At 44.7% G+C, this 13,660-nt stretch overlaps 1 protein-coding gene across 1 annotated transcript; it reads left to right on the top strand.

The window, feature by feature from the left end:
• The first annotated feature begins 77 nt into the window (after positions 1–77).
• On the top strand, positions 78–8,753 carry LOC149372313 (ras-related protein Rab-33B-like). The gene is made up of 3 exons (XM_089566769.1): positions 78–589; positions 3,183–3,398; positions 6,226–8,753. The coding sequence occupies exons 1-3, from the start codon at positions 377–379 to the stop codon at positions 6,472–6,474; spliced, it is 678 nt and encodes a 225-aa protein (XP_089422895.1). The 5' UTR covers positions 78–376; the 3' UTR covers positions 6,475–8,753.
• The last annotated feature ends 4,907 nt before the right edge of the window (positions 8,754–13,660 follow it).

Raw genomic sequence — 13,660 nt, 5'->3', positions numbered from 1 at the left:
GTCGTGGAGCGACATCAGTTCATAATTTTTTTTTAATTGTTCATCATCATCAGTCAAGCAGTAGTAAACATGGCGTCTCCATGGCCTCGTAAGAGGATATCGAAACCGCTGTTCCTGTGACAAAGGTGCAGCTTGACACGTCTTACGGTCGTTTGTTTGTGTGACCTGTCCGGCAGATTGGACGAAAGCACCTTTTTTTCACCCGAGATTGGTTCTGTCTAGCATCAGCTGCTGCTGAACGGTTATTCTCACGAAAGTTGATGAGTTGGGACGCGTACAACAGCTGCGTTTGTTTTGGTTTGAAGACCGAGGCCGCAGCGGAAGGCTGAAAGCATAAAAAGCTCCTTGGTTACGTAACGGCTGTCGCAAGTTGAGCATGGAAGAGAAGAAGCAAGCCAATTCGCCGAATAGAGTGAGCGTTGAGAAGCAGAAGCGCATATTCAAGATAATCGTCATAGGAGACACGAATGTGGGCAAGACATGTCTGACCTACCGCTTCTGTTGCGGAAAGTTTCCTGCAAAAACGGAGGCTACTATTGGCGTTGACTTTCGTGAGAGGACAGTCGAAGTGGACGGTGAACAGATAAAGGTGAGATGATGTTAAAGACTTGTTGTTGTGTCCTCAAAAGTTAACGCTCTGCTACGCATTTCGCTTGTGTCCTGCTTTAATTTCTTCCGCTCTACGAGGATAATTCCATTCGCGCGAAGTATTCGTCTAGTGCCTAATTTTTCTGTGGTGCCAACCGCTGTTCGTGCGCTTCTGCACGCGTATGACTGCTGGTGCGAACGCTTATACAGTAGTAGTGATTGCATAATAGCAGTGGCTGTTTAGCCTTGGACTTTCACTAGGTAGCTCATGTAGTTAGAGCCGTGTTAATTTGTTGAGCCATCCTTCGGCAGCTTGAGATGTCGTATTCTGAATCATAATATATCGGCCGTGCTTGCACGAAAGTATTTCTTGCACATATTTGGGCCTGACTTAAGCGTCTTGTATGTTTCACTTTCCTTGTGTATTTGCGGCGTTGCGAGACAAAGTGCGCACAAAAAAAAAAAGGGGGGCCCAGCGGGTCGTCGGTGACTTTTGTGCTCAAAATCACTTGTCGATTCAAGAGCACAAGTTTAGTCCTTATTTGCTTCAGTGTGCATGTTAAACTTCAGCGAGCGAGTTGCATGAAAGAAGCCATTCTCTGGTGACATCTGTACGACGTATAGTTGTCTTTTCATATTCATGGTTGAAATTGCAACGAGTACACGTAATTTATTTGAGAAGGAAACTAGAAATATGGTACAGGCATGACTGTTCCGCATTGCATTTGACCTCTCTGATACAGTAGCACACTCAAAGTAAATACTGATAGGAAAGTGTATGCCGAGCCAGGATGAATTATCTGTGGGCACTATGCTTTGGCGTATCAAGTACAGGTCCCTCCAATATGAAAGGGAACAAAGTTTGAGTATTCAATTAACGATCACTCCATTAGTATGTGTTAAAAGCACACTTTTTCCAGTTTTCAGACTGGTTTTCCTATGCACGTGTAATATTCTGAAGTCATTTTTCAACTTAACAGATAAAAAAAACAATTAAAAATTCGTCTTTTTGTGCAAACTGGCTGGTCCCTTTCATAATGGAGGGACCTGTACAATCAGTTCCGTGTAAAGTGCCAGTTATTATCACTGCAACGTTTATACAGTAACCTACTTATATCTAGGCACCTTTGAGCTTTCTCTCTCCTGTACTGCTTGCTTGCTGTAATAGTTCATGCAAAAATTATACATTAAATTTGTGCTATGTAGGTGTACATTTGGCACGTGTACTTTACACGTAGTGCTAAGCAACGAAGACAAGGGAAAATAGGACAAGACAGGCACTGTCTGTCCTCCCTCGTCTCCGTTGTTTAATGCTACAATGTATTGTTCAATCCAACTAGCCCAACTTTCCGTTATTCTAACCTGTACTCTCCTGGGGCAAAATGCCGTAATCGGAGAGCCCAGTCCTTGGAGTTGACAGCTCAGCCATCTCGCCAGCAGACTTGATTAATGTTGCAATCTGCAGGAAAAAATGGGGTGAGCAACCCTGCCGATGGTTTTTGTGGTTCCTTCTAGCCAAAATATTTTTGTTCTCTTAGCCATTGGCCCCAAGACAGCCACACCAGTTTAGTGGACCCATGGTGTTTTAGTCTGCAAAGGTCATTTGCTGTTTTGGCAATGAAGCCATGAAATTTGCATATTTTATTTTTGTTCTAGCTGTCTTAGCGCCACCAAAACTTGTCACTTCTTTTGGCTCGTCCCGTGCCTTTGACGAATTGCAGTCATGTTCTTCTGCAGTCAATATTTCTGAGCTGTGTCAAATTCACATTGGAATGGAGAGCACTTGCGAAGCAGACTACGCCTTTCTCAGGCTTACAAGAGGGGGCCAACATTCTTTTGATGCACTTGACTTTTTGAGTGTCCTGTGATGTTGAGTGGGCACTTGAATTGATCCAGAATGCCAGCTGCGCTGAGGGGCTTCAATCAATAGCACAAAAAAAGTAATATTTTTTTTTTAAACATACATGGCTGATGGACAATGCGTCATAGAATGTGGATGCCTTATCTTGGTGTGAAGGAGAGAATTGGAAGTAAGACCCCAATAGAGGGAGTTTTTTCTTGCAAGTGATTTCATTATGTTCTGCTCCATACATGAATTGTATCTTTAGTATCTGTTTGTGTCCATGGCCACCACACGCATTGTTTGTCGCCTGTAGGGGCAAGATTGCAGGACCTGTTTTGGTCACACCCGTATGTCGAGTGGCGCTGGCACAGCTCTCCAGGAAAAGTAGTTTTGCTATTTTGAACAAAGAATCGCTATGCCACCTGCATCATATGTACTACAATATTACCTCTGGTTACAAAGAACAGTTCATTTGTTCATAAAGAAATAGCCCTCGATAGGCAACTCTTCATCCAGCCTAGCTTCACAAAGAAGGAGGCGGTGGCATTGAGTTTTTGTCGCAGTTTGCCTTTTGCATATTAGAGTAACGCTTGGCTCAGGTTGTTACCATCTTTAGTACCACCTGCACGTTCAGGTGTCATGAAAAGCCACTTCAGGGTTTTTTTTTTCCTTTGGAGACCTTCCTGGGTCGCTTGTTCCAAAATTTGCTTGTGGAAAGTTTCAGCGTGCAACGAGTGTTGTTGGAACGCAGCTTCAGCTATGGGACACGGCCGGCCAGGAGCGGTTCCGCAAAAGCATGGTGCAGCATTACTACCGCAATGTGCATGCAGTCGTGTTTGTCTACGACGTCACCAGGATGGCTTCCTACCAGAGCCTGCCGCTCTGGGTGGAGGAGTGCGATGAGCACCAGCTCACCTCGGACATTCCCCGCATCCTTGTTGGTAACAAGTGTGACTGCAAGGACAAGGTAAAGTCATGTCCACTACTGAGGAACTATGCCATACCCATACTGTGCATAGACATGGCATGGTCCGCGTCCATGTTGACGCTGTTGCTGCATATCTGCCCTGTTTTTCTCGCTAAATGTCTAATTTCAAACTTCCTCATCTGTTTACTTTCCTTTTTTCTGCTGCTGGAATTCTATAGCTGGTATGAGAGCTTTTATGGCTACTTGCACATAGTGACCAATCAGCATGTTTTGCAGAAGAGTGGATATCTGGGCCAGTTACTGCCTGATGGAGAGGAGAACCAGTCAGCAAGGACGAGAAGAGAAATACACCACGACGCCAGTCATCGTGGTGTATGTCTCTTTACGCCCTTGCCTTTTTTTGACTGGTCCTCCTCTTCAGCATGTATTGGCTAAACTTACCTTGTACCAAAGGAATATCTGAGCAATGGGCTGTAGGGGACTCACTTTACTCTTGTTATCTAAAGAAAAGCACCGCGTGCAAAGTGCAAGGTGAGACATACATGCCAGCAGTTTTCAGGTCTGTGCGTTCGTGTACAAACAACAACAATGGAAAGGCTGAGGAACGCTGATCCAGCCCACGGCTGAAAACGTCTAGTAAACTGTCTCTCCTCACATCTGATCTATTGTTGTTGTGTATATCGCTAACCGAGCCCCAGCAAGATTTTTCTACATATGTATATATATTGTGCAGCCCTTCTCAATGTGACATGCTGTAAGCAAGCTGCAGTCGAGTTCTTTATATGAGGAGGCAGTAGAAATGCATTTCCTACTTTAGTATCATCTCCTTGATGTTAAAGTGCTGATAGGGGTTACGTCAAAAGAGAATAGTGTATTAAGGAACAGAAGCGCGTTAATGACATCATAGCTGAAATCAAGTGAAGGAAATATTATGTGGAGGTAATGTAACCAGTGGTCTCTTCTTGTAACCGAGTTGATTCCAAGTGAAGATAAACAGAGCAGGGCTGGCAGATAGTCATGTGGACAGACGAGATTACAAAGATTACAAAGCCGGAGCTGGCACAAGTCAGGGTGAATTGCAGATCAGTGAGAGAGGCTTTTATCCTTCATGGGAAGTATGTAACTTTGGCTGGTTATGATCATAAGTGTCCTGAGTCATAGTGGAGAAAAACAATGGTTTGTCTTTTTTTTGTGTCACATTGTTTCTAGTGAAAGTGAACATAATGATATTGAATATTGGCACTGTGGTCCCCTAAGCTATGAAATTAACTCGCATCTTTCGTCATGCAAGCTGCGCTATCACATGTTTGTATCCCTATAAGAATGGATTTCCTTTAGGCTGTGCGTCCTTTATTTAGTGCTCTGTAATAGAAGTGCCATGCCCCAATTCTTGGGAATAGGAGGATAAAACAAAATAAAAAGGGCATGAAACGAAAAAAGGTATCTGGATACTACTATACAAAACGTCAGTTTTGTATAAGCTGTTTTATTCTTTGCATTTGTGCAAAGATTGAAGCAAAGCATTTGTGTCACTCTCGACTACATCATCTGTCACAAGACGACACAGTATGTGATGTATGCTGCCCCGTGCGTGAAATTTAGGGAAGCTGCTAGATTTGATGTCATACGTTGCGAATATTGCATTGGAGTGAGCGGATTGCCATATTTGTTTGTTTTTTATGGGTAAATATAGCCGCCACTTAAGTGCAATTTTTTTGATTGGGAGCCCACTCATGAAGTGCCTGAAAGCAGAGAGAGTTTTGGGTGCCTTACTTATTTTCAATTCGCCGGGAATTGAAGGTGTTTTGGTTTTGAGTGAAATGCTAGTAATATCTGGTTTAGGCATACTCATTAATGTTTGTATTCTGATGCAAAAATGATAAATCATTATTGGTTGTAAGCATTAGTTTTGCCACATTGGAATGCTGGTTATTTCAAATCATCTTCTTTAGTTGTTACTGGATTTCCTTTATGCATGTTGTTGTTTACTGGCATTGAGAGTGCTTACCACTCATCTAACATCACTACTTATAGCCTGCGCAAGTTTGAAACTGGTAGGGGCCAGCTCAGGCTTTGTTTCTTCTTTTCCTCTGTTACTGTATGTTGTACGGCCTCTTTACATATTTCTTGCAAGGCCAGCTGCCCGGAGGTAGCAGTGTTTCATGAAAAGCAAACACGCCAGCCCTAGCTGAATTGAAGATGCCTCAGGAAACAAGCGCGACACCGTCTCGGCCACCAACGTTTGCTATGAGGGTTTGTCGATCTTGAAAATTTAACTGTTTACATTAGCAGGGCCTTCTGCCATTGAAAACATAGGAACTGTGAGTAATGCCTCCACTGACTGTGTGGGGCACTCAATGTGTGAAAATATTTTTGCCTCGGCAAAATGTCAATAAATGCAGTGGAGCTCTGCTATCATAATGGCAGCGTTTCACTCTATGTTATCACCTCCTGCCATAGTTAGCTTGAATTTTTCATCCTTAACTAATGGTCCTGCATTATGCATTGAGATCCCTGGCCCATTGACTTTCTACGTTAGAGCCAAACATGAGTGAATGGTCGGAGCCTGTTCAACCCAATCAGCAGTTCATCAAAAAAGGGGTGTGACTGACCTGTAGTAGTCCCATGGCGTCCCTCGTAGCCCGAGCCACTTCAGGACGTCAAACCTACATACCACATACCATACCAGATATTGATACTGAAATCAGGCCCTCAACAGGAGTGCATTTGCTTCTTTAATATTAACACCAGCTAGTCAAGTATCATGCTGTTCTCTTCATTCATGAATTTTTTTTTCCTTTTCATCACAGACTGCAGCGTTTCCTAGTGAACTGACGTGTGTACTAACCTACTGTGGTATTTGCAGGCTGCAGTGAGCACCAACATGGCACAAAAGTTTGCTGACTTGCACAACATGCCCCTCTTTGAGACATCTGCGATGGACGAGAGCGAGTCGGACCACATAGAGGCCATCTTCATGACCTTGGCCCACAAACTAAAAAACAGCAAGCCCATGATGACGCCATCACACTGGCAGGCCGAGGAGCGTTCGCGCTCCGTCATGTTGCGCCACGCCAGCGAGCGGTCGTATTCAGACTCGACATGCGCCTGCTGAAGCCTTCTCTTGTTGGTGATGCTGCTGTAGTTCTTTTGTTCTCTTTTTTTTTTTACCTGTTGTACGCACAAACACTGAGATCTGGTCCCTCCTTGTTTTTACACCTCTTGTGTGCCGTCACTGCTCATTGCAGTGCATTCTTTGGGACCGAATGCTGCCGTGGGAATGCTGATGTGCAGTAACTCATTGAAAACGGTCCGGAGGATTTATCTGAATGACTGCCTTTAAGGTACATTTCCTCCTGGGTTTGCTGTACGGCTGTCTTCAGTGTTGGTGTGGCAAGTTTAGTGAGATGGAGGAGGCACTGTGAGGTATGAAACCTGCCTGTGACATTTGGGAAGTTAGCAGCGTGTTGAATTGTGTGCTTCTTGTTGCAGCTCTGCTGGACCCTGGTGTAGTTATGTTTTTTGAAACAGCACATTCACACATACACATTCGTTTGTGCAGCTTTTAGCCTCTATACGGCACTGGAAAAATCTGTATGTTTATGAAGAGTCAGTGTCACATTTTCTGGAAGCTGTTTGTGGAGCTGTGTTTATTCATGTTGAAAACAGCTGCGCACAATGAACTGATTTGAGCAGCTGTCTGTGCCTGTAGTGTATTGCATTCAGTCTTTGTCACGTGATTTATACACTGGCATAATGCAGAACAAGTGGTAGCTTTGACGTGCAGTTCTCTTTTAAAAGGATGCGAGTGGCCACCAATGTGAACGACTGTTCCAGTGCCAGCTTTAGCCCTTGGACTGACGTAGTTCAGCTGTGCTTACTGCATGCTGCGTTAAGTACAGTTTTGTCTGATAATGTAAATCCGAGATGTTGCACATTCCACGGCACATTATTTTTGACTGTGAAAGACTATTGTGGCAGCTATGCTAGGTCTGGTAACAACTTGATCTCTCTGCCTTACGTCATACCGCACAATCTATCAAGTTCAACATTGCTTGTGGTGCGGACCTGTGGTTTTTGAGGAGGCTGTTTTGTAAGTCCAGTATTTGTGACCAAAATTATTTGTTTGCTGTGGCTGCTTCCCCATGTTGTAACTTTAAAACCTGAAGCTGGAATTGCAGTGTAAAGAAGGGGGCAGCTGAGATCTGCTTTGTCCTCGTAATCAGGTTTATTTCCACTCTGTGCTGTAATGTATTCAAGAATTCTGTGCTTTTCATTAGTCTTCTTGAAACTATTGAGTGCATCTCAGTGAGCATAAGCTTTAATGATGCCCTGCAGATCAGGAATGCATATGTCAGGCTGATGTCAGACTTTACGCTACGACCTTTTATTATTCAGATGATGCGAAAAACAAGCGATAAATAAAAAAGTGGAACTATCAGTGACACTGGGTGCATCAATGGCATCTGGCATAGTGACGGCACTGGGTAGAGGTGCAAGTGTTGGTATTGCAACAGACAATGTCAGCAAATGTTCACATGCATGCAGCCTTTTTCTGTGAGAAAAGAGTGGCATGTTGTTAGCATTAATGCCCCACTTGCCCATGTTGCTTTGGAGACTTGCAAGGACGAACAGCTGGGCATTGCAGACTTTCCCTAAACGTTTTTTTTTCTTTTCTTTTTTTTACACACTGCAAATTCCAGCTGCCACCCTAACTGTTTTGTCACCGTCAGTTTTGGAGACTCATGCCAAATATATTGAGATTCATTTCTACTGGAGTCACTCTTTTCATCTTTTAATGAATTCTGTTTAGTATACTAAAGATATTGAAATCAAAATCCCCGGTGATTTTGACTTGCATTCTGGCTTGTTGCTGGAAAATCAACAGTGCTGACTGTGATGATGTGTGCGAAAAACTGAATGGCGTGTAGGGTGACAAGTAGGCATGCCCGTTTTTGTTCATTGTATTGTTGATCTTTGTCTATATTGACTAGCCACTTGACCTTCACTGAAGTGAAAAAAGTTGGTTTTTATCTAGCGTACTGAGACATGCTGTGGAGCCAAGAACATGGTTAGCATTATAACTGACCAATTCGTCTTGGAACAGATGGCTGCTGCATGGCATTTTCTAGCAATGTAGTGGTTCGAGTTGAATGTGAATATGGTGCTCCCGGTTAATTGATACTGAAACCGGTAAAAGCTGTAGTATATAGCAGTATTCACAGTTATCAAGCTGTGTTCAATGTTTCATAGAATTTTTTTTCTGGAAAAAGCATTACCTGCTCGAAAGAGTGTACTACCTGCTTGGCAGGGCACGTTATTTTAGATGTTCTCACATACAGTGCTCTATGTTAATGTGTCTGTCCATAAATAAAAAACATTTTTTTCTCTCTCCTTCTGCGTAAACGTTGTTTCCCTTCACTTCTCAAAGATATCCATAAAGTGTCATCTTTTCTTTTATGCTTTTCATGCCATGCAACCATATTTGCTAAAAGCGGAACCAGGATGTGGACTGTTTTGGTAGGTCAGTAGCTATTTTGGTTAGAAATTCTAGATTACCCTGGTTCTCAAAGCATTTGGATTGGTATTCAGCCCCCTATGGGAGGCACATAAAGTACTTTGCTAATCAATCATCTGGTTCCATTTCCTAACAAAAGAGGCCTATATATAGCATAATGGCTCACTGCCTCTTACCGGATGATTTTCAGCGACGTGCATGGGTTTGTCAGTACTGCATGTATTTGCAGAGGAATGTATAGACTCTTTACAGCACCATATCGTGGGGGCTGCCATCTTTGATCACATGATCACGCTGCCATTGCGCACCTCATGGCGAAGGCTGCTGCGTCTGAAGTTTCGGTTCCAACAGGCAGTGTTTCTGCTGATATGGTTGCAAAGGAGTGGGAGGACGACACTGTAATTAGTCCAAAGCTTAGAAGGTCATTTGAAAACCCTCATTTGATCACTTTAGGCGTGAAAACATTATCGGGATTCATGTCGCGGAGAGCCGCTGAGCTCTCCGCCTGTTCGAGGCAATGGGTGGATCACCTGAATGCTTGTCTTTGCATCCACTGAAGGCTTTTCTTAATGTTTTTTATTGTTATTATCTAAAACGGCGAGGTTTAATGCTCCTGCAGCAGCACAGGGCATTGTACTAGTATTGTGTACATGCATGCAGACACTGGTCTAAAACGCTCACATGCACATCGTACACATTTGTTTACAACCTGTTAAAGGTGCTTAGGAAACCCAAAATATTTTCGACTAGTTTGGTAAACACAGGAAGGTGAAAAGTAGACACACAAATGTTACCTAATCGTGTAAGCAGTACCATGCATGAAGCAGCCTTCACAAGCTGGCATGCAATTGTTTCCAAGGATTCCACGATATAATTGTTATAACGCACGCATGGCAACACGTTCATGCTACACGAAGTATCCAGTTATGTCAGATTCACATATAAAATTGTGGTATGCTCCATGCTTGATATGTGCTCATGAAAATGCTCGTGGTCTCGTTGATTGTAAGTAATGAACCGGAGTCACTTTTAATGACTGTCTTACACGGATCGCGAGGAAGTGACAACCACTGAGCATAGCAGCCATGACCCAAATGCTTTATTCCGATTCTGGCCCAAGAAAACCGTGCTACTTGGAGCGAAGTACAGCAGGAGCACCAAGACGGCGTGTAATACACGGACTGACGGTAAGCGTTGTCCGCTCGCACGGCTATGCACTGCACAATATGCAGTAGAGGTAAGTAGGAGCATAAGTCGTCCTTTTTTTTTTCATTCCTAATTCGGCCTTGGGCGCTCCTTTTATGAATGGCCGCACACCTTAACCTTTGAGCAGTAGGGTCTCAGCACACTGCATAGCAAATGAAAGCACGAAGTGACGGTTTCAGTGGCAAAACAGCTTGTTCATGCTGTTATATGTTGTCCACTGGCAAATTTTCCAAGATCGAAGCCTTTCTTTTTATATTGGCTACCTAGCACTGGCGAACATGTTTGTTGCGTTCGCCCGTTCTGAAGGGATGGATGGCAAACGGGCACGAGCAGGGGCAGTACGGCCTTGTGCAGTTCGGTTCCGTGAAGCTCGCAAACAATCGCATCCCGCACCTTTAACTCTCTGTCGCAATTCTTGCAATCCACAAACATATTTTCGCTGCCTTTTAACATCTTCATAGGATGAACACATTCGGCAGCCACCCACGACATTTCCACTGCTGCGTCAAGACATACACGCCGGCGACTTCCGAGGCCCGTAATGGCGCCATGTTTTGAGCGCACCTGTGGCGCCATCTGGTCTCAAACCGAAGAACTGCGTGCTCTAAACAGTCTATACTTTCCAGATTTTGTGGCATTCAGTATGTTGTTTGCTATTTTTCAACATGACTATAGCATTGTTTGGTAATTTCTAGAATAAGTTTCTGCAAAAGGTTAAATGTTGCATTGGTAGAATAGAAGATCTGTAAAACCTGGTAGCCATGACAGTTTTTGTCTTGGCTCTTTCTTATTAGAGTAGCATGTGTTTTGTTAGGGTCCAACAAAAGCAGCAAGCACATATTGTGTCCTGTGTGCTATAATATACAAACAAACAAATTGGCCTCAGGGGTTGTCTTTTTAATGAGCTGATATGTAACTTGTCAATCTCAAGATGTATGTGCATGTTAGTGACATGCTGTTTTTACTTTTGTATGGAGACAGGCTCTCATCGCTTATTCTCTTGCGCAGATATGTACATGGGCGTCCGGAGGGGGGGGCAAGGGGGGGCGGCTGCACCCCCCTGGAAAATCACTCACTCGAACCGTGAGTGATGGCCGCACGCCAGGGGCGGTGGTGCGCTCAGCCAAAAGGGTAAAAGCAGCCCCGCTTCGACGCTTGGTCACATCTGCGAAATGCCGCGTCCGGGCGCGCGTCGTTCCGCCGTTTTCAAACCACGCCACCGCCAGCTCTGCTGAAGGACGACCTGTTGCAGACATGCAGCGGCACCGGCGAGCATGTGCTTCGAGCCGTCTTGAGATGGGTGTCTGTTTCTTTGATCTCTAGAGAGATAGCGACACGGAGGCAGACAGTGCACAGGGCACAGGTCGCTCGCTATAATCATGATACGTTCGTACGCCGGCCACCGACGAATTCTTGAGGGAGGAAGGACAAATCAGCCGTGTCCACCCCCGCTTTGTCGGGCTGCTCAGGGGCAAGCGGGCGACGAGTTGGCGCCGCCGCCGCGCGCTGTCTCCTCCGATCCACGGGAGAGCTCGGTGCGGTAGAAGCGCCGCTTTCAGAACCTTCGGCAAAGGGGATTAGCTGCTTTTGTTCACGGCGACGCAGTCTCCAGAGGCGCCCCCACACCAGCGTTCCTTGCGTCTTCTCCGAAAACCAGCGCCTTTGGTCAACGCAGCCCGATGGCGCCTGCCTGGCTCGCCTGTCACCTCTGGCTGGGCCTCAAATCACAACAGCGCCCATGTACTGTGCGTGTCAGTGCATGGTAAAGAGACCCAGGTGGTCGACATTATCCGAAACTCTGTACTACTCCGTCCCTCATAGCCTGAGTCGTTTTGGGGCTCTGAACCCCATAAAAGCACAAAAACAAATTTTCCGGCCGAATTAGTTGCGGGTGTCCCTTCCCCTCGGAAGTCGCGCGGCGTTCCTTACACCCCAAAAGTGCGCATTCGTGGATATTGTGGCAAGTAAGCCCTTGCACGTGTGCGCGCCTCTGTGTTTGTGCTTCGGTGTTTTTAGTGGCGGGTTGTCAACGAAGGTGAGAACAACCAAGACAGCGGACGAGAAAACGACGAGCGGCGAGCAGTGTGTGTGCGGTTGCTCGACTGTGCGGATGCGCGAGCAAGATGGAGCGAGGTGTATGAAGCTGCGAGCGTGCATTTATCTTGTAAATAAGTTTTCGTTGTATATATAGTCATCTTTTGTTTTCAACGTACTCGTTCAACCATTTTTCCAATCAATATATATGATGACTGTGCACTGAGAGCGTGTAATGAAGCACAGAAATGAATTTATCACCCGTGTAACTACGCAATTCGCCCAGAAAAATCCGAGGCGCCTACAGTTGCTGTTCAAGGAAGACTGACTGAGTGACTGTAGTTGCGTGTTTGTGAACATATTGCGCTGTGTGCTGGTCATCAATTCGGGTGAGTCGAGAACCCGTATGCAGTAAGACTGAGCACTTCGAGTATTGATAGTATCTTTTTGCATTTTTATTAATTTTAATTGTTTCTTTGTTGATAAACTCCAATGTATCTCTACAATCCGCGCTTTAATTTGCTGCTTGTAATTTTCTTTCATGTGTGTATTTTACTTATTTTTTATTTATATATAAATAAATAAATTTACTCCGCAAATAGTGCCTTTTCGCTACGAATATACCCCCCCCCCCCTCCGGCGCCAACAACCAATGGGCCCCCCCCTGCAAAAAATTCTGCGGACGCTCTTGGATATGTAGTAACGCACTGCACGGGCTTGGGCCAGGCCGGAAAATATGCTGTTTCACCTAGTCGGGGCCCGGCCCAGGCTTGAATTTGTAAGCTTGGCACGGCCTGGGCCGGGCTCAGGTCCATACATAGAGGGGCTGTATACAACTTTAGATTCATTATGTATTGCAGGGGTAATTTTAGCAGTGACACGGCTGAAATAGGGCCACGTTGTCAGCAGAGAAAAAAATTACTCTGCGCTCATTTACTTATTTTTGGTGTCTGCTATAGCTGCATTTTCCTAACGTGAGAAAAATTACAAACAATATTGTTTTTCTTTTTTAGGATGTTGCGCGGAATGTCATGGAGATAAAGGAATCTTGGTACAAAGCTCTTTCCAGTGGTTGATTAATACTACTTTTTTAGTGCGGAACTTCAAACACTCACGTCTGGCCGCATTGAACGACACAAGAGAAGCATTCAGCTAGTACATGTCGGATCTACCAGAAGACACATTGCATCTGCTCAGTTTTGTGTTGCCACTCATGGCTGGACACCTGGAGTCTTAAGAACCGCTGAAGAAAGACCTTTTTCCAAGATAGTCTCCCAAAAACTCATTGCTACGTACGCTACTAGAAATGCCATTGGAGAAGGGCATTTTGGTTTAGGACACTTAGGGTTTTCAATCATATACCAAACAGTAGAACCTGGAAAGCGCATAAAAACAACGGACAACAGAAAGAGACAGACACACGAGCGCTTACTTCCAACTGATTTTTATTTTCATGCGAGAGCAGAATATATGTACACTTCAGATCACCTGCGCATGCGAAGAAAACTCAAACAAGATAAAATATTATCTGGCTGCACATGCG

This window comes from Amblyomma mixtum, chromosome 1 (genome assembly GCF_055824585.1).
Source record: "Amblyomma mixtum isolate Tamu chromosome 1, ASM5582458v1, whole genome shotgun sequence".
Taxonomy (NCBI): Eukaryota; Metazoa; Arthropoda; class Arachnida; order Ixodida; family Ixodidae; genus Amblyomma; species Amblyomma mixtum.
The sequence above is the reverse complement of the archived record's forward strand: the minus strand, read 5'-3'. Positions and strand labels throughout refer to the sequence as shown.

Excerpts from the sequence above, each read along its gene's own strand:
- LOC149372313 (XM_089566769.1), top strand. The coding sequence starts at position 377 with ATGGAAGAGAAGAAGCAAGCCAATTCGCCGAATAGAGTGAGCGTTGAG. Across the intron at positions 590-3,182 it reads TGGACGGTGAACAGATAAAG|CTTCAGCTATGGGACACGGC; the intron begins GTGAGATGATGT and ends GTTGGAACGCAG. Across the intron at positions 3,399-6,225 it reads AGTGTGACTGCAAGGACAAG|GCTGCAGTGAGCACCAACAT; the intron begins GTAAAGTCATGT and ends TGGTATTTGCAG.